The sequence below is a fragment of the Cyanistes caeruleus genome, chromosome 4 (genome assembly GCF_971803275.1).
Source record: "Cyanistes caeruleus chromosome 4, bCyaCae1.hap1.1, whole genome shotgun sequence".
Lineage (NCBI taxonomy): Eukaryota > Metazoa > Chordata > Aves > Passeriformes > Paridae > Cyanistes > Cyanistes caeruleus.
In genome coordinates this window covers 75,076,313-75,095,844 of record NC_141704.1, presented here as the reverse complement: position 1 = coordinate 75,095,844, position 19,532 = coordinate 75,076,313, and the positions used below count along the sequence as shown (strand labels likewise).

The following is a 19,532-nucleotide window of genomic DNA, read 5'->3' as shown; positions in this document are numbered from 1 at the left end:
AAAGAAGCATGGGTGTTCATTCTGGGTAACTTCAACAATTTGAAGTACTTGCTTCAGTAAGACCACCCTAGCTGCCTGAGGAACAGATTACTCACAGCTGGATTACACAGTGGAAGGTTTTAATGCAGACAAATCCCACAGCTGCACATCAGTGGAGCAGAAGGGGGATCATCAGGGACAGGTAAGAGGCCTAAATGATTACTATAAATGGTGCTGTAAGATCAACACTGCTTGTGAGAAGTGGTCTAAAGCTGCTCCAGCCCGGTCATGCATGAACATACCTGCAGGGAACGGGGGTGTTCCATAAAGGACAAGGCCCCTGCTCTCCTGGCTGCTTAGGGGAGCAGGTCCTGCTGCAGGTAGAACACTCCACAACTCCTTCCTCAGCCTTCTGTATAAACAGGTACCATTTCTGTTTTTATTTCATCGTAACATACAGGTAATGTTCATGACACAACAAGATGAGAAACTCACATCTCTCTGAACCATTTCACCAGCTTACCACACATCCAACATGCCAAGTATGCCACACACCAAATGCCATACATTATATTCATATTGAACATGTACACATTTTTCCCTCTCACATCCTCCACTGTGCCTTCCAGACTTCTGCAAACCATTTCCAGTATTGTTCAGGGACAGGACTCCAGCTGAGGTATGAGCCAGGGCACCACCCTGTACAGGACATGGGGTTAAGGCTTCCTCCTATGGGAACCTGACCCCTATAAGTACTAAGCCTACACCTTGGATTCATCCAGAACACACAGGGAATCACAAGGAGCCACAAGACCAGATTTCAGTTCCTCAGAAGGCAATCAACCCCAAACATACAAAGAATGGGAGAGAACACACATGTCTGAAGGAGCATAAAAGAGGAAGAAATCTGCCTCCAGGGATTGATGTGTTAACTCCCATTAACTGGTTTAAGTCAAAGCCACAGGCTTTTCCTGAACTGTGGCTGAGAGGAACCCTGGTTCAACTGTTTACATAGGCAAATACTCAGCTGAAAATAGTTGTGATGTAATCACTTCCACTGGAGATGTAAACAGAGACAAGTGGCAGCACGTTCAATGAACAGCCAGCACCTGACACAGTGTCCAGGGTGATGTCAACCTCTCCTGTGCCCAGGCCCTTCGTCCAGCCTCTTGCAGACGCAGCACAAAGAGCCTCTGGGCTCAGTGACTTGGTGCCTCCTCTCTGTGCCTTTTGCACTTTTTAGGATCAAGTTAATCAATGTTGTAGCTTTCAGTGCTATATTCAACAGTCCATTATAGGAAATGAAAGTCACATCCTAGCCACAAATGAAACAATGACAAAAATCTTCTCCACTTTTCAATATAGTAAAACCTGAGATTTGAGTCACAAACTAGCTAAACTTACAGTAAAAAAACCCCAAACATAACCCAAGATGCTGACTTGAATTAGGGCTTCAGTTTGCTGCTGACAAATTTTTTTTTAAAGCTGTTGGCCAGGGTTCATTATTTGTTACTACAGTTTTCATCTGCCTGCACTGAAATGGGACAAAACAATAGTTTCCCCTCAACACATGTTCTGAGGGGTGCCACCCCTCTCTGACCATAAACCTCTCATGGGAACATGCCCATGTAGCCCAAGGTGAGCAGCAGCCAAGGTGGGAGGGAAAGCAGCTGGGTTACTGTCAAAAACATGAGAAGAGCCGTGCTGCATCTCTGTGAAACCAGGGCTGTGACACCTCCTTGAGCTGGAGGTGTCTGCCCTGGGGTGCTGAGTGTGAGAGCATGGTACAGCCTTCAGTGTCTACAGTTCCACCCTGGAACTGCTCAGTTAAGGACTAAAGTCCACTCCAGCTCATTTTTTCCTTAAAAAACCCCAAACATTTGAATTGTTTTTCAGCAATTGAATTGTTAATGGGCAAGTAAAGTGTGTTGTGGCCACTTGTACCAGCCACTTCTCTTGCATGTAGCTCTACCTATCAACCACTTCTTTATAGCTTAGAAGCCAAAGTAGCTACACCTCTCAGAAGCCAGCTTAATATCAAAAATAAAAATACTGTATCAAAAGACTAGGGGAAACAGTCCTAAATATGGCTCATTCATCTTTCAAGAATTGCTGCTGAGCCAACTGAAACACTTGTGCGTAGACAGCTTTAAAAAAAAATCAAATGTGGCCAGTCATTACTTGTTCACATTGCTTATGAACTACCAGCACGTGGCAGCCATAAAAAGCCCTAGTTTATTTTGTGTATTTTTGAGGTACTGGGTTTTAATTTTTTTCTGAAGCAGCTCTCTAGTGAATCACCTAAAGCCTACCCATTAGAACAATAGTTACAACAGTATTTACATTTGTCTGAACGGTGTGTTCAGACCAGCCTTGCTGTAACCAGTCCCTGTGGCCTTTGGAATCGTTCCCAGTCTCCTTTTCTTACAGGAAAAAGGTCTCCCTCCAGAGGTTGGCTCAGTGTCAGGGCTAAGGTGCACTGGTGAAGACGTGGGGGATGGGGAGGGGAGAACAAAACTAGTTCTGACAAGCAGGAGCATGGGTTCAGTGGAACCAGAGAAAGGGTTTGACACCAAGAGAGCTTCCTTGTTAAAAGGCACAGAAAGGACACAGAATTGCTTCCTCTGACAGGGAAAGGTCCGTGTTCTGCCTTTCTCCCGGCGAGGGGAAAAGCCCAGCAGCACACCTGGTCACCTCGGCAGACGTCGTGGTCACTTCCCTGCAGCACCAACCTTTCCCGAGATCACAGCAAAGCCTCTTTTTCTTCCCTCCCTCCACCTTTTTACCCGAAGTTTCAGATTTACAGGGACCTCTCACACGCTGGGGGAGCGGCCTGAAAGGGGAAGCATCCCTGCCAGTCACACGCGCCTCCGCCCCTCAGGACACTTCAATGATTTCCATGCTGCCTGAAAAACTCGACTGACTGCCTACTTTGCCCAGTTCCTCTCTGGACCTGTTGTCCGATAGGATGCTCTCCCCGAACTCCATCTGGCAGCTCCTGCGCTTGAACTGCTTCTCGAAGGAGCTCTCCTCGTGCCAGCTGCGCCGGGAGTCGCCGCGGTCGGCCTGGCGGGGCCGGCGGCGCACGGCGCTGGGCTGCTCGCAGCCCGAGGGCAGCTGGCTGCAGCTGTAGGCGGGGAAGGCGGAGCCGCCCCCGAACACCGCCGAGGCCGAGTAGAAATGCGAGGACTCGGCGGCGAAATACCAGCTGTTGGTGAGGGACGAAGGCTGCGGGGCCAGGATGTCCGAGTGCCAGCCCTTGAGGCCCATCCCCGCGGCGGACTTGGCCAGGTGCTGCTGGCTGGTGGAGAGCCCGAAGACGAAGTTTGTTCTGTAGGTGTCCTCCACGCTGCCGCTGCGGTGCAGGGGGTACAGGAGGGGCCGAGGCACGGCCGCACCGCCGCCGCCCCGGCCTGCGTGTGGCCGTGAGGCCGCGCTGTCCAGCGGCCACGGGCCCGGGCCCGGGCCACGGGCCGCCTCCTCCTTGTCGGGGCTGCTCTCCGGGCTCTGCTCCGACACTTCCTTCACGGGAGAGAACTGACACAGCTTGCTGCTACCCTCCAGGGCAGCCGCGTGTTTGTAGTACTCCAGCGTGTCCTCGGAGGCGGCGAAGCCCTGCACCGATGCGGTCACGCAGCTGCTGCTCGCTGAGTAGGATACGGATTTGATATCCAAGGAAAAGGAGCGCTTCAGCCGGTTGCTGTCTTCCACCTTGTCCAGGGAGACGTGCAGCCCGTTGATGCCCTGCACCAGCGGGCCGTCCTCCAGAGGGGCCGGGTGCCCGCGGGGGCCGGCGCCGCCGTCCGCGGGCTTGGGCTCCAGCAGCTCCGAGGCGGCGGAGAGGCAGAGCTGGCTGGGAGAGAAGCTGCTCTGCCCCGCCTCCAGCACCTGCTCGCTGCTCTTCTCCAAGTGCAGGAGTTTCAGCTTGCTGATGTGGCCAGGCTGACCGCTCTGGTTCTTGATCTTCTTCTCGAAATCCAACAGCTGGCCCAGGAAGTTGAAGTTGGGAGAAATGGTTGGCCTCTTTTCTTTAACAAATCTGGAAAGATGGGACAAACAAACCAAGAATTATTTCAGGAGCCTGCTGCTCAAGTGTAAGATAACCCTGAGTGTTGTGAATGTCGACAGCCTATTCTTAAAGTTCAATCAAGCATAAGTAACTTGAGGATGGAGTTTAAAAAGGGCAGTTTAAAGCAAAATAATGCTTGCTGCATGCTCTCAATTGTCTACACTTTAAAGGTGGCTAAAAAGTGTGAGGGAAAGGAAATATTTCAACTCTTCACGATGTCCACAAGCGATTCCAGCAATTTTCCCTATTTACTTCATCACTCAGAACTTTGCTACCTTGGTTTCTGACCAGAGTGAAGAACTCCTGGAGTTTTGCATGAACAGCACTTGAGCTTCAGCCAAGAGACCACTTCTCAAGTGCTACAGAGAGTGGACACCTTCCCTACCATTCCAGTGACATCACTTGTTCCTGTCACCTCTCTCATGTCACTATGCTGTTTGTCATTGTCAGGCAAGAAAGAAAGCTACAGGACATTCTGACCTTGTCCAGCAAGTGCCAGCAATTTCTACCCCACGCTGTTACTGACCACTGATGGGATGACCAAAACTAGAAAGGTGCAAATGCAGCATTAAAACAAATACCCTCCCTCAAGCCCTACAGGTGTTTAGCAGTACAGGGGAACAAGATTGCCAAATCCCTGGAAGAGCTCATCTATTTTGGGTGCTGTAGGAAGCAGCCTGGCTGGCACAGGTGTGCCAATACTCTCATGCACTGCAAGTGTAATGGTAGTGAAAATGTTTTGCTGAACCAGGATTCTAAATGTACAAAAGACTTGTATCACATGATTTCTATTATTTATTTCAAAGTTAAATATAAATACATATTTCTTACCTGTCTGATTTCCAGTACAGGTAAGTAAGTACTTTGCTTTTTAACAGGCTGCAAAACAGAGTTGCCAAAATCCCTCCTCCTCCAGTTTTGGTTTTGGTTTTTTGGAGGTTTTTTTAAGAAACTTTCCTGGAACTATGATTAATCAGTTGACAAGAGAATTAACTAAGAAGAACTTTGAAGAGCTAAATTGAGTACAAACACACATATGATGTGTCACTGGGAAAATTAAATACTATTAAAAATAAAACATGTCTGGGGAAGTGTACAGAGGATGAGTGTGCAGTCATTAAAAGCAGTGTGAGAAAAATGGAAAGGTGTAGTTGTGTATGTGTATACATGCTAGCACATGAAAAATGTCAAAACTTGCATTTTTATTGCTACTTTTTGGGGTTTTTTTTTTCATTTTCCAGAGAACAAACAATACTAGGAGTAGTTAAGCTGACACTATGGCCTGGAATATCAGATTGCACAAGCTGATAGTGGAAACTTCCACCAAGAAGTGTAACACTGGCAAATGGAGAAATCTAGTGAGTCTCCTCAGGAGAAATTCTGTAGTTTGTCCTCTTAGCATTTGATGTGAATTTGATGTGATGGGTTTTTAACAGTTTGCTCCCAGGAATTCATAGTCTTTGTTCATTTTTTTCCAAAGTTGTACTTGGGTTAGCTACTTAAAGCAAGGTCCTTCTTGCCTGTGTTCTGGTAGCCTCCCCAACACTCTGTTCTTTCCACTTTCTCCTCTCTCTCCACAATACTGGGCAGACCCAAACTTAACATTAGAATTTTTAAAAATTAAAAGAGTAGGGAAAGCATGCTGCATCCCCTGACAAGTTTTAAAGCTTTGCAAGCTTTTTCATCTCAAAATACACACTATTTTTTCCAACTGGAAAACATGTATAATGTTTAATTCTTATGTTTATTTGTTAAATAGTCCATTATACAAAAGTTTTTAAAAGTTTATTTCTTCGACTTCGAAATAGTATCACCTTTTTATTTTTGTAATAATGTCAGACAAATATTTTATCTAATAACTTCCTCTTGTAGTTTGACATTAACTGACATTTAGGGAAAGAAGTAAGAAACCCGCCACACTTCCACTAATTCAAAGAAAAGTATTTTTCTTTTAAGCTTGGCCAGCAAGAGATCCCAAACCAATGTGTGAAAGATTCTGCAGATGATTCTCCCTGAGCTATGTCAAAGGAAACATGATGAAATATAACCTAAATTTCACAGCAGTTGCTCACTACTAAGAGAAAAAGACTTAGTGGGATTAATCCTTCACATTCTGTTCATGCTTTTGGTTAAGATACAAACAAGAATATAATGCAGAGATTTCATGAAGGAATTTAGAACCTCCCAGAAGAAGTTCCTTGAAGTGTGTGCATTTTAGAAGTCTTTTGTTCACTACAGCTCTGCCCTCAGCCACTACAGCCTGAGACCAAGCAGATTTTTTGACTGAGCTCACACCTTGCACAGTATCTATCCACATCCACTGTAATTCACACTTGTTATCTGCACCTGAAAAACAGAGCTTTTAACTCCTTAACCAAATCTGTTCCATGTTGAAATTCCTACACAACACCAAGCTACCAGCAGGCTCTAGTGAGGAAATGTGGGAAGTGTCCAGACACAACAGGAGAGAACTGTAGCTCAGGCACCTCTTACATGCAGTTTTTTCATTGCACACATAATGACATTCAACAGCTTGAAAGAAAAGCTTCTGTGGAAATCATGCTCAACGTAGCAATATCCAGTGTTCATCTCTCTGTCCTCATCCTTGTTTTAGAGGTGGTGGTAACAAACACACAGGTTATTCTAAAGGGGCTCCTCTTCCCCCTGCTCCAGGGCAGTTACTCAGATAGGTTCTGCATAACTCCTTACAGTGATGCACCAGCTGTGCCAGGGAGCCCATCAAAAAGAAAACCATCATTTTCTGTACAACACAACAAAGCAGTCGGTTAAATTAAATACAGAAGTCATGCTAAACAGCAACCATGACACCTGGAGAGTAGGAAAATGTTCACAATCCAAGTAGAGAAAAAATGGGATGTGTAAAGGAGGAAAGGGAAGGAGATCTCCACAAATATTGCCAAATGAAGTTATTCTTCAAAATACTTTCTCCACAGTTTTTGGTTGACTACAAGAGCAACACAGAAGCTTTCTCCATTCCTGGGTATTTCACTTGCAGGCAGTTCGCTGTGAGCACTACCAAACACCAAAATGCAGGAGACAGATCCAGCCCAGCATTTGTCCTAAGTGTGGCTCTAAATACCCTCAGTTACCTCTTCAACCCTGACCATTCTGCTGTCCCTGTGGCTCACAAGATGCTGTTACACAAGTGCTGTAGCTCTGTGTGTTTGTACACACAGCTGTGGTTCAGGAATGGTGTTCACACCAAAACTCTCCAAAACCATGCACTGCTCCTCTGCAGCAGGATGGAGAGAACTGGAGGCACTAAAGGCCAAGATCATGGGTTGAGATAAGAACAATTTACTGGAAACAGTGATGAGATAAGAAAATGAACAGTAACAGCACCACAGTAATGACAAGAGGGTATGAGAAAGTGGCAAATGATTCTCACCATGTGGAAACCCCACAGCACCTGCCCCCGAGGGACCCTTCCCCTGCTCCCAGCACTGGCAGGAGGTAGCACAGAACAACCTCCAGGTCCTGGCCATGCCTCTCCTGGCTACTGCAAAAATTAACCCCATCCTGGCCAGAAGCAGGACAAAACACATACATGGAATAGGCAGTTCACATTCCATGTATTTGCCTGCTTGGATCAAAGACCATTCTGCAGTGGGCAATTAATATTAGCTGTGTGGTATTTATTCAATACCATTAATTTGTTTCTGGAGGAAACCTATGCTTAAAACAAATGTGGCCAGTGAACTACCAAATAAAATGTCTGTTTCTACCCTTGCTCACAGAACCTTTTATCATCCACCCTAAAAACATGGCAACAGGCACAAGAGTTAGTAGGAAGGGAAGATGTCCCTACCTGTAAGCTTCATCCAAGGACATATCCATTCTTTTCATGATGTATGCAATGGCAATTGTGGCAGAGCGAGATATCCCAGCTAAACAGTGCACCAACACACAGCCATTGGATGCTTTTGCTTTTTCTATATGGCAAAAGAAATTGGCAACTGTCAAACTCAGAAGCATCATACTGGGATGAAAAATTTACAGAGAAAGTAGTGTTACTGAAAATTATTCGAAGCTTCCAAATGAACTGCTAATTGCAAATCTCATGGAAGCTTGAAACAAAACTCATTTTCTCTAGCACTGTGTAGTAGCATTGAGTATAGAAAAAGCATGACTACACACAGGAAACATCCTGTAGTCACAGCATAGCTCATTTTAATGTACACGTAAACAGCCCTATTTAGATGTCTGGGAAAGGTGATTGCTTCTAATTTTATATACAAGTAAAAAGCAAGCATTCACGATGGAACTAGTTCAAATCTGGCTAGTTCACTTCTTAAAGGTAAAGACAGAAGGTGTATGTCCAAATTTCTAATCCACTCTCTGCAGACATATATCAGGCATCTAGCAGGCTGCCTGAAAGCAGCTCTGAAGTGCCTTTGCTCTGTAATGCTGGAACATGCAGTGGCAGAATCTCCCCTCTTTTCGCTCCTGTGCTCATGAAGTGATGCTGATCATGTCCCTAGATTCTGAGGGTATTTTCACACCACCCAGAAAGCACCTGGGGCTTCTCCGGCCAAAACAGCATGGCAGACACACAGAGCGACCTAAACACTGTTTGAGAGAGAGAATTAAAATTTTTCTACTCACCTATAAAATCGACTGATTTATCCAACCAAGGCAAAATTTTCTCACAAAAGCTGTCATTCACAGGCACTCTGAGGAAATGGGATTCTGGAATAAAATCAGGCTTTGGACAAGTATTGCTGGCATTCAGCACGTAGCCAATGTCGTTCTGCTGCATCAGCTCCTAGGAAAGAGAGGAAGATTAAGCCTAGACAAGTCAAATGGTAGCTTTGGCACATTACAAAGCTAAAGACCAAACTGAAATTTGTGTTGGAATTGCTCTAGCTGTGTAAGGGACATTCTTCTAGGAAAAAGAGGACTCCTCAGCTTTGAATTATTTTAACAACTTCTAATGAGACATCCAGTGTGTCCAAATAACATATGAACTGCAAATCCCATAAAAACAAAGTTAACAAAGAAGTAATGGTAGAATACCTTCTGCTACTCTGAAGCATCACTTCCAAGAGAATGAACTTTTTGCTACTTTGGTTTAAATTCTCAGCATGCAAGCTGACAACAAACACTTCCCACATGCAGTTTGCTAACCTGAATATATGTTTTCCAGATCACATATCTAGGACTGAAATTGCCCCATCACAGATATTGGTGAGAAATAGGAGATTAAATGGATGCCTCCTGCAGTCACCTCTCAAGTCCAGGAGTTTCTTGTTTCTAAGGGAATGTACAAAACTCTCTCAAAACCTCAAGAAAAGAGATGAAGATCTTGCATTAAACCACTTCCACACAGCACTGAATGGCATTTTACAGGAGTTCTGCTCTGTGATATACAATTTCAGTTTTCAGTCTCTATGCCTCTTGCCTCTCAGAGAAATGTCACAGGAACAAGCAAAGACAGTGTATATTTTAAGAGTCAGCTGGGCTTTCAAGTAATGAAGTTTTCATGACTGAAATAAAAGAGAGGTGCCTCTTTTCTACATCTTGACATATGTGTGGTATTTATAGTTGGGCAAAGTAGTTCGTGATGCAGTGGGCACCTTAGTCCAAAAACATGTGGAAGAAGTACTGGAAAAGTAGAGATGGCTCCAATACAAACCATCCAGTTTCCTCTAAGGAAGCATCTTGAAACAGAAAGCAATTTAGCATGTTAGAGTAATGCTTATCAAACTGCCATGGTTCAGAGAGGATCTGGCAGTAAGTGACATGCAATACTAGGCTTGGACACTACTTACACTGAACATAAACATTGAGGAGCTTTTGGCCAGATTTCTATGGAAACGCTTATCTCAAAATAAACATTAAAAAAAACACCAAAAACAAACCCCAAAATCTGGTTTTAATCCTTTTGCTTTCATAGCAGATATATAATAAAGTTTGTCAATCCACAGGAGCAGCAGCATGAAGGAATTCTGCACTGCTGATTTTAACTGAAGATCTACCAGTAGAAAAATACAGTCACAAATCCAAATGGTTGATTCTTTCCCAAATTCTTTCTGCTAGCATAGAGATCTTTTAGTGAGGAGCAACAGGGATATGCTCATTTAGCAGAAAAGCCAGAACTCTATCTTGTTCAGTCAGAGCAGTCTAACTAACATGTGATGTTGAACACAAGTACCCCACATGAATGGCACAGCGTGTGTAGAAGGGATGAACACACACACAGGGATATCCATGCATAAATTAAATGCTGAGTGAGAACCAAGAGCTAAAGGGGAGAAAGGAATCTCCTTCAGTCATTTGCAGAGGAGAGTGCACAAAGTCCAGCCAATAGTGGTTCTAAACAGGGATTTTACATTAATTTCTGCTAGGGAGCTGATTTTTGTTGCCTGGAGTAAAATAAACTGCTCCTCCAACCTCTCATCCGAGCTCCCTCGGATATACATCAGCACATTCAGAGGCTGGAGGTGTGGGCACATTAAACCAATGGACATGCATTCTGACATGAACACATTCATCTAGGGGAACAGGAGATGGACAATTCCTTGCAAAGCAAATAATCAAAAAAGTTATTTGCAATGGTCAAAATAAAAATAAAAAAAAAGAAAAAAGGAAAAGGGCTGTATATGTCAAGGTAAGTTCTCAGCCTTAGTGCTTCTTGCCCTGCTAATTTCTTGGGTCACACTCCCAGTATAGCTTAGCTTCTCATCAACAAATTGCAGTATGTCCCTGTTTGCCTCTCTCCCTTGCTTCACATCCCCCAGCTGAAGCACCAAGCTGCCTCCAGCCCTCCATGCCTTCCACAGCTGCTGCTGCTGCACCTTCCTTGCCTGGATTTCACTCTCACACACTGACATGCCTAAAAACAGGAGTGCTGTAAGGAAATATGGGAATATTGGGAATTATCCAGAGGGGAGAGGTAGTGGGAATGGGATTCCTGGCACAGGGCACTAACTGCACTAACTGGACTCCTGGTATCTTACGTATGCTGGGGGGGGGCCCCTGATCCTTAACATTCCCACCCCACTGTCCTGGACCACACAGCTTTTCCCTTCCAGGATCCCAAAGCTCTTCAGCAGCAAATCCCGGGAAACAATTACTGGCTTTAGGTCATTGAGCTGAAATACTGACCCCAAACCAGCTTACTCCCTTGTTGTCACTGCTTGAAGGTGAGTGAGGAACAACTGGAATAACCAGCATGAAAGCACACACAGGATCCTGAATCTCCAGGTATGAAGAGGGGGGTAGTGAAAGCCTCGCTAACAAATGAACTTCCATGGTCAGGTTTGTTAAGAACATAGCTAAGGGGGGGTGATGAATTGGGAAGGATAAAAACCCCTATTATTTCTTTTAAAATATAAAATTGCCATTAAAAACATAAAAAGCCATTGATGGGCCGTAGAGTCCAACCATCACCACTGCACAGTTATGCCAGGTTTTTGATGTGGAATTGATTATTCAAATAGAACAAGAAGGCTGCAGATGCCAAGTCCAAAATCTACAAGCCAGGAAAACCACCCCAAAATATTAGTGCTTGTCTTTCAGACTGAAGCTAAAGAAAGAAGTTATGCTTCCTTCTGTTCTGAAGAATGAATCATTCCCACTGTGACATGCTCCAGTGTAATAACCGTAACAGTGCCTTCATTGTGAGGCACCCAAGAGCAAAAAGTGAATTACAATGGAAGATCCAGAAAACCTAATACTAACAACTCTGTGAAAGAAGGTAAATGCTCTTTTGCAAGCTTATTTACATTTTATGACTTGTTTAATCTGAAAATTAATAGCACCTTAAAATGTTATGTTGTTCTGGGAAATAAAATCCAGGTCTGGAAGAAGAGAATAGTTATTCAAGTGGGAAAGCAGAAAGTTTTACATTTTAAATGCTGGTACAAGCTATGAGGTGGAAGTAGGATGCTCCTTCAGACCCATAACCACACTACAATTGCTTTCTGTCACACTAACTTTCAGAAAAAACACTGTCATTCCTATGTAGGTTAGAGCGCAATTTTCCTCTCTTTCACAAAGAACAAGGAAGATCTTCTGTAAAAGTAAATACTGTCTTGCAATGCCACCAATCTATCACAGGAAAATAACCATAATGTAGCACACTGAGACCCAAAACAAACTTTTCTCTTAGAACTCTTAAGGGGTTTTTAGCATTTCAACACTGCAAAAAATATGAATGTTTTCAGAAGTAAGCATTTAGAAAGAAATCTTCAAAAAATATTAGAATTCTCTTAACTTTCCTGAATGAATAACTAGTTTTGCTGAAGGACAGAAACCAAGCATTTGTGGCTGCACATCTTTCCTAAATGAAGCATTATCAGCAGAGGTATTGAGGGTAAATAGCATTAGTATTCTGAAAAGGTCATGAATACAGATTGTCCTGCAACAACAGAAACTTTTCCCTACTCAGGCACTCAGAGATAAGCTTATAAAGATTCTGACAAGACAAGCTCATCGTGATAAACTTGATGAAAATTCACATCTTTAATTCATCAGGTCAAACAGTAGTGCTGATTAGTAGTTTCTTGCAGATATTTTTGAGATTATTTAATTTCAGAGAAATTGGTATGTCTAGTGAATGGAAGAAACCACGAGAACTCACAGAACTTGAAGGCAAAAATAAGGTCAGTATACAACAATATCTTAAGTTTGGGGAATCCCACTAGAATTTTTCAGCTATTTGTTTGTTTTTTTAAAATCTGGATTTGAATAGAAAAGAGCTATTTTAATCTTAGCAGAAAGCTGACTTCCTGTCCCAAGCAGCCTCAGCAAGGCCTTTAAAGTAGAACATGCAAACATAGCCACTTACCAGCTCTTGGACTGTCCTAACAGAGACAGCAATTTGCTACTTGTCCCTCATTTTTTGTTTCTCGCCCTCTGCTTTTGAATGTTCTTCCCAGATTTCTTGCCATGCGTTTCTGGGCAATCAGTGTAGTCAGTCATCCTGCTTGCTCTCCCCAATGCCCCTGTGCAGGATCCAGGCTTCCCAGAAGCCAAGCATGTTGCAGGAAGAGCAGCAGAGATCCATTATTTGTGTTTCTGACATGCCAGTGTGTGGCTACCACTAACTTTTAATTTAACCCAGAAACTGATTAAACTCAGGAAGCTGGGAGTTGCTGGTATTGTGGAAAACATCAAGTGCCTTCTAAGACTGTACAAATTGTAATTTGTTCCCACAGCTTCTTTAGTATTTTCGGGTATTAAAGATGGGAGCCATTTTGCATTTTCCAAAGGCAAACATGGAATCTGGTAGGTAAGAGGCAGATAACCCATTTGCACTTAGTTCTAGTTTAGTGCAGCCACAAGCCACATGCCCAAGAAAGTGGAAAAAGTTAAAAAAATTAGTAGATCTGAAATAAAAAGATTTATATTTGTCCTAAAAATGGGTAAGAAATCTAAGAGGTCACCAGTGGAAGAACTTTCAAAACACTGGTTGTCAGGGATGACACCGGGTATTAAGAACTTCCTGAACACCTGAATAGGTGGTGTGCTATCATTTGTGTGGTTCTCCACACAGCATGGCAAACACAGTAATCCTTGGTTTTCAGTCCAAAGAACATGTGAAGAAGTACAAATCTGACCAGCTCCTGGGGTTCTTGCACTAATTCCAAAGTATCTTCAGCTACAGGGTTTCCTTTGACACACACTGAGGTGACACCAAGATTGCAGACACTGACACAAACAGCATAAAAACATCCAATACCTTATCAACTGAAAGAGGTGTTTTTTTAAAACTACTTAGTTCCTGCTGTCTTTTTTCTGGGGACCATAAATTATTTTTGTGGTAGGAAGAGTAATAAGCTGCTTTGACATCCATCATAAGTGAATCACTGAATTGAATGGTTGACGCGGCAGTAAAGACAAGGAAGATTTTAAAGGACAAAGCACATGCAATGACTGCTGACTATCCTCCATTTCTTTGCCTTCTTCCAGAGCACAATTACCTCCCATATGATTGCTTGTGTGTCAAAAATCCCTTTAAAATAATTGTGAAAAATCAAAAAATAGCCTATTAATGGCCAGACTGGGATGAAGCAAAAGTAGGAGAAACCAGTGAAAATTTAAATGGTCAAAGTACATAAATATTATCCAGTTACAGGACTACTTATGATAGCTCCTGGCTTAAGGTTTGTACGTAGATAAAAAACCATACACATACACCTCGCACATAATTACGGGAATATTCTAGAGCAAAGCACTCCTTCCCTCCTCCCCATCCATGTATTTCATGCCAGCTTATGAAGGCTGTTAGGGATTCAACTAATGTATAGAACTGTCAGAGAGCACAGGAGGGAAAAGGGCACAAGGAATAAAAATTCCCTTTGAAGGGACCCAAGGTGCAGGTTGGAAGCAGTGTGAGCTGGCTCCTCATGGAGGCAAACATCTATGGTTGTACATAGGAATAGAGATCCATAGCAATTTGAGACAAGCTCTCTTAGACATCTGATAGTACAGCATCCTACAAGTACTATATTTGATAATTTTGCTATTTTAAGATGTTTTTTTTTGCTATTCTTTAGGAGCAGAAATTACTCAGTTTTAATAATTTAAATTACTTAGAAACAGTAAAAGCTTCCTAATGCAGTGCCACCATAAAAGCTCATTTTAAACAATCCCATTGATTTCAGTAGGTGCACAAAGATTTGTTTGCAGTAATCCCTTATTATACAATTCATGGTGTTTAAATGTTATTTTTTCCAAGCACTTGAAGGAAATACTAAAACTACACAATCTTCCTTTGTCCTGCTGTAACTATGAATATAATTGTGTCAACCTCCAAGACCTGCCAAAACAAGCCAGTCAGAGCTGTGATAGGAACGCACTTGACCTGCTTCCATGGTAAGTGTGATATTTGCTGTTGGTTGATAGGTTCCTGAGGAATGTACCATTTCATCTGCCACAGGATGAAGGACAAAGTTTCATATTACATGACCCACAGATTAATTACGTGGTGTGTGGATCACTGCTTCTCCCACAGCTTTCCATGGCTTGTGCATTACCTGCATCCACTTCTGCTGTTTCACAGCTGTAACGATACACCATGATGGAAGATCCCTGGAGATCAGATACTCATCCAGTGACCCACATGGCACCCAGAATGCTCACCTTGTTGAGGACATCTCGCTGACACCCAAGGTAGAGATGAGGGAGGATTCTAGTTGGGCCAGTGTTGGAAACAGGTAGGCAGGGTTGAGAAATGCAAGTGGGGATGAGTGTGGATTTTCCTTCACAGAGACCAGGGAAAGAGCTGGAGAACTCAGCAAATCCACCTGTGAGAGGAAGAGCAGGTATTTAATCTACAACTACCAAAAAAATCTACCAGTATTTAATCTACAAATGTGGTGGTGCCTGTGCCAGTTGTGGGAGAGCAGCATTTAGCATAGGAGATGGGAGAGGCACTGAGGGGCAGCAGGAAAGCCTTGGCAGAGAAGCTGTACATGTGCCTTTTCCTTAGTTCAGCTTTGTGGTTCTCCAGACAAAATGGGAAACACAGTAATCCTTCATTTTTCTCTCCCCAGAATATGAGAAGAAATACAGATCTTTCTGTGGAACCATACATCAGCAGCCAAGGCCTGGCTACATATTCCTACTCTGCGTGGAACATTTACTTCTATCCCTCCACTTCTCAGAAATTTTTGATGCTTCTTCCCATTCTTAATATGTAGAAACGATTCTTCAGAAAAACAGGCACAGCATCCACCACACCATGAACAGGCATACCTTTCAGTCTCCACCCCAGCAAGATGCTTTCTAGACACTTCCTTCTCCCATATCAGGTTTATACTGAGAGCTCATTAAGAAAAAGTCATATTTACTCTATTTGGTAAAAGCATGAATATACATTTAGTAATGCTTACTTTTAAAATCCTACATAACTAATTTAAATCCTACATTACTAATTAAAATCCTACAGTACTAATTAAAATCCTGCAGTAATATTTTGAATGCTGCTCCACAATTAATATACTTAATTCAGGACACTGGAAGAAGTTTCATCTTTCAAAACCACACCAAGCCAAGGCTTCTCCATCTCAAGTGGGGGAGGTGAAGCAGAGGGAAGACTTGCAAAGCACAGCGAAAATCCCCAGCTCTTTCCTTCCAGATGAGCAGAATTTTAACTGAAGAAAGGGAAATTATAACCCGTTCAGAATGGAACACCTTGTTATCATCAAGGAATTGAAGCAGTGATGTGCTAAATCTGCCAAATGCTATGTTCACCATGATTACAGTTTGAAGATACAAATTAAAATTATTCAGGAATAAGCTAATGTACTGTTTTGCCAGGGCTTGCATTACCATTGCCTGAACTATGCTCATTCTTTCGATTTTAAAAACTGTATCATTAGTAAATGCAGAAACACCAAAGCAACAGAGTGTAGCAACCCATTTTATCTAATAAAAAAAGCCAGCAAACAGATTTTAGAGCAAACATTCTATGAGCAGCAATTCCTGCTCAGTCTCCTGAATAAATAAATAAACAAACAAATAAAATAAAGAACTTGACTAGTTTGTTAGACAACTAAGGCACTGCCTATCAGGAGCACAGACCCTGCTTGTTCCATATTTGAGAGGAAGAATTGCAAAACAATTCTCTCACATACTTGCTAAATTTTTTCCTGCATGGCCTAATGTTTTCCTTTCTGTTACTGGAAGCATTTATAGGCAGTATATACCTCTAAGATTGAATTTAAGCAGTTACTTGAGAGGGTGGTGAAGAAGAAATCAAATATTTGCCTTGGTTTAATTTGCTTATCCTTTATTTGCTGGGAGCATTTTTGGCTGCTTTGTGGATCCTCTCACCAGCATGACTGAAAATAGAGAAGTCCTTACAAAGAAGCTGCACAAGCAAGGATTTTACATCTGCACTATCTTTGCAAAAGACTACATGGAAAAAGTTTGGAAAAAAAGGTTTCTTCCCAACTACCTAGAGATTGGTCTCATTCCTGTGTGAAACTTGTGACAAGAAATTAAGAAGGAAGTTAATGTGCAAAACAACTGAGATTCTGGGGAGATGGAACCCATGCTCTGTAGTCATAAGTATGAGGAGCAGTCTTTTATTTTTATTCCAGGACTCTATCAAGGCCAATTGAAATGATTCAAGATTAGATGCTTCAATACTTCCTCTAAGGCATTCATCCTTTCAAAGTCATGTTTCTTCTTTTCTACTCATGCTCTCCTAGTAACATGTTGCTGCACTACCTTTACATGAATTACACTCACAAAACTCTCAAATCTCTGAAGTCTGACATTATACCACCTGCCTTTACATGTGCACCAAGTGAACCCTCCTTTCCTCTGACTGTATTGTAACCTGCTGTTACCGTCTGTACTGAACTGATTTGAGAAAGCACAAAACCAGTGATTTGTTTCAAATATTAAGCTGTCTTCCCTGACATCCTCTATGACCAGTTTTTCAAAATGTTAGTAGCTTTTCAATGAATCTGGCTTTGATTTATGGCACTTCCCAATATGGAAAACCCATTATAGGTCAGTGAATGTGGAAAAATTGCTTTAAAAAGTCCACAAACAAGTAAATCCCAAACCAAGAAAATACACATAACATATACATCCTGTTTAAGTACTAATTCCTTTAAGTGTCACAAACTATCATGGGTCTGGAACAACAGCATCCACATGTATGATCACTGAGCTGTCAGGGCATTATGACACTCATTTCTGTTCAAAAGAACTCATCACTATTTGCTTGCACTAACTTACAAAATATATGCATTTTTAAAATATATAAGGAAATCTATTTTAAAAAGCCCTCAGTGCCAAAAGATGAAAAAGAAAAAGATATCTTCAGATATCTCTGTTCTCTAACACAGATGGTGGCTCCCCAGAGTTCCCAAAGCTGAACTGTATGACCAGACTACATGAGGAGCCTCTTATGAGGAAAGTATTTTAAGCACTCGGACCACTTGTACAGTTCAGATGTAAATGAAGCAGTTTTCAAAAAACAAACCTTACACACTTAGAAAATTAATTTAGTCTACAGGTAGGAATGCAGAACAGAAAAAAGAAAAATGGGACAGGTTTTGTTTCAAATTCCATAATTTGGGGATGACCTTTGCAAGAAGACATTTTTTTTTTCTTTAAATCTTGTTACCTACCACAGTTGGAACAGGGCCATTGGCAGCACTGTGCAGTTTTTTTTAATTAGAGAAAATATACTTTTCTTCTGGAGCTAGTTTCTAAATAACACCCTTTCTCCCACCACTGCTCCAACCTCATGTGAATCATAAATCAATCACAAGAGCATGTTGAAACTATGGGGGAGAGGAAAGCAAAAATCCACAGATCATTAACAGAGCTACTGGGTTAATAGAGTTTCACTAAATTCTTTGATAAATGTCACTGGGCCTTGGAAATAGATGACTGACAAATAACTCCAAAATATTCACTCCTCAGTAGCTCTGAACCACACAGGTTTTCTGTATTCTTAGTGGTAAGCTGAGCTGAAACAGCTCTCTTGACATTCAACAGGATGTCTCTACAAAACCATGTCAAGGTGCCAAAAGCTCTCTGGTTTTGCAGCCCTTGTGTGTGGCAGACAACCCAACGCCTCCCAGTCCTTACAGTAAAGTGTTTCTTGCTTACAAGCCTCCACATCCATTAGCAGAAATCTGGCAAGATCCATTGAGTTTCTTGATTGCCCTGTTGCTATGGTTCTCCCAAGTGGTGACTACAGACTTCCCTTTGATCAAGGCTTCCTTAACTACAGCTGGGATCATGAAGGTATGATCTCTAAGGGAATCTTGGTATCAAAAATGTCAAAAATGAGTTCCCTTCTCAGGCAACTCAGGAAACAAAACAGGGCCAAACCCAGAATGGATGAAAAAAGTTTCAGCAAAATTCTGCAGTAAAATTATTCCTCCCTATAGATTCACTGCCTAAGTCCTTATATAAACAGAAATCCCAATTAACTTTGCTAGAAACTGGAAGAGGCAGGGAAAGAATATGGGATCAGGAGGCAACAAATGAGAGAGAAGTATTGTCGATTTGGGAAGTGCTTCCTTTCAGTGATAGAATGGAATCAATCCAGATCCTTATAATTACTTAGTTTAACTACCACTAAACACAAACCATAAATTAATCCAGAGGATTGACTCCTGAGAAGCACAATCAGTTACAGCAGCTCATTTCTGTGTTCTGTGGAAACAGAGCAGGAGCATTCCAGCGATGCCAGCTGCCCTGGGGCGATTAGGGACAGAGCTCTGCAAACCCGCCTGCAGATTTGCAAATTAAAGATCTAAGATGCTAAAGATGCTAAGCCCAAAGGCCTTGATTTGAACACTTAGTACAAAGTTGTGAAGTGCAGATCATATTTCATTGTTTTTATCTAATGTTGAATAAAACCTTTCCAGTTAAATGACATCATAACAGGACAGCTGGATGGTTCTTATGTTTATTCCATATTACACTGGTTTCTCTTCTTTCTCCTGGTCTTTTTATTTTCTTCAATGGGATGTCAAACCAT

At 42.3% G+C, this 19,532-nt stretch overlaps 1 protein-coding gene and 1 long non-coding RNA gene across 4 annotated transcripts in view; one reads left to right on the top strand and one right to left on the bottom strand.

Moving 5' to 3' along the window:
• Positions 1-389: 389 nt before the first annotated feature.
• DUSP16 (dual specificity phosphatase 16) overlaps positions 390-19,532 on the bottom strand; it is a 63,255-nt gene continuing 44,112 nt past the window's right edge. For all 3 annotated transcript variants that reach the window (XM_086885892.1, XM_086885894.1, XM_086885893.1), the window contains 4 exons: positions 15,158-15,321; positions 8,675-8,834; positions 7,878-8,001; positions 390-4,018 (listed from right to left, as the gene is read on the bottom strand). In XM_086885892.1, the coding sequence (XP_086742018.1) occupies positions 2,857-4,018; positions 7,878-8,001; positions 8,675-8,834; positions 15,158-15,321 (1,610 nt within the window). In that variant the 3' untranslated portion in view covers positions 390-2,856. The remainder of the gene's footprint in view (positions 4,019-7,877; positions 8,002-8,674; positions 8,835-15,157; positions 15,322-19,532) is intronic.
• LOC147653780 (uncharacterized) lies at positions 15,080-16,547 on the top strand. Its single transcript, XR_015285905.1, has 2 exons — positions 15,080-15,187; positions 15,571-16,547. It is a non-coding gene; the product is annotated as an uncharacterized LOC147653780 (long non-coding RNA).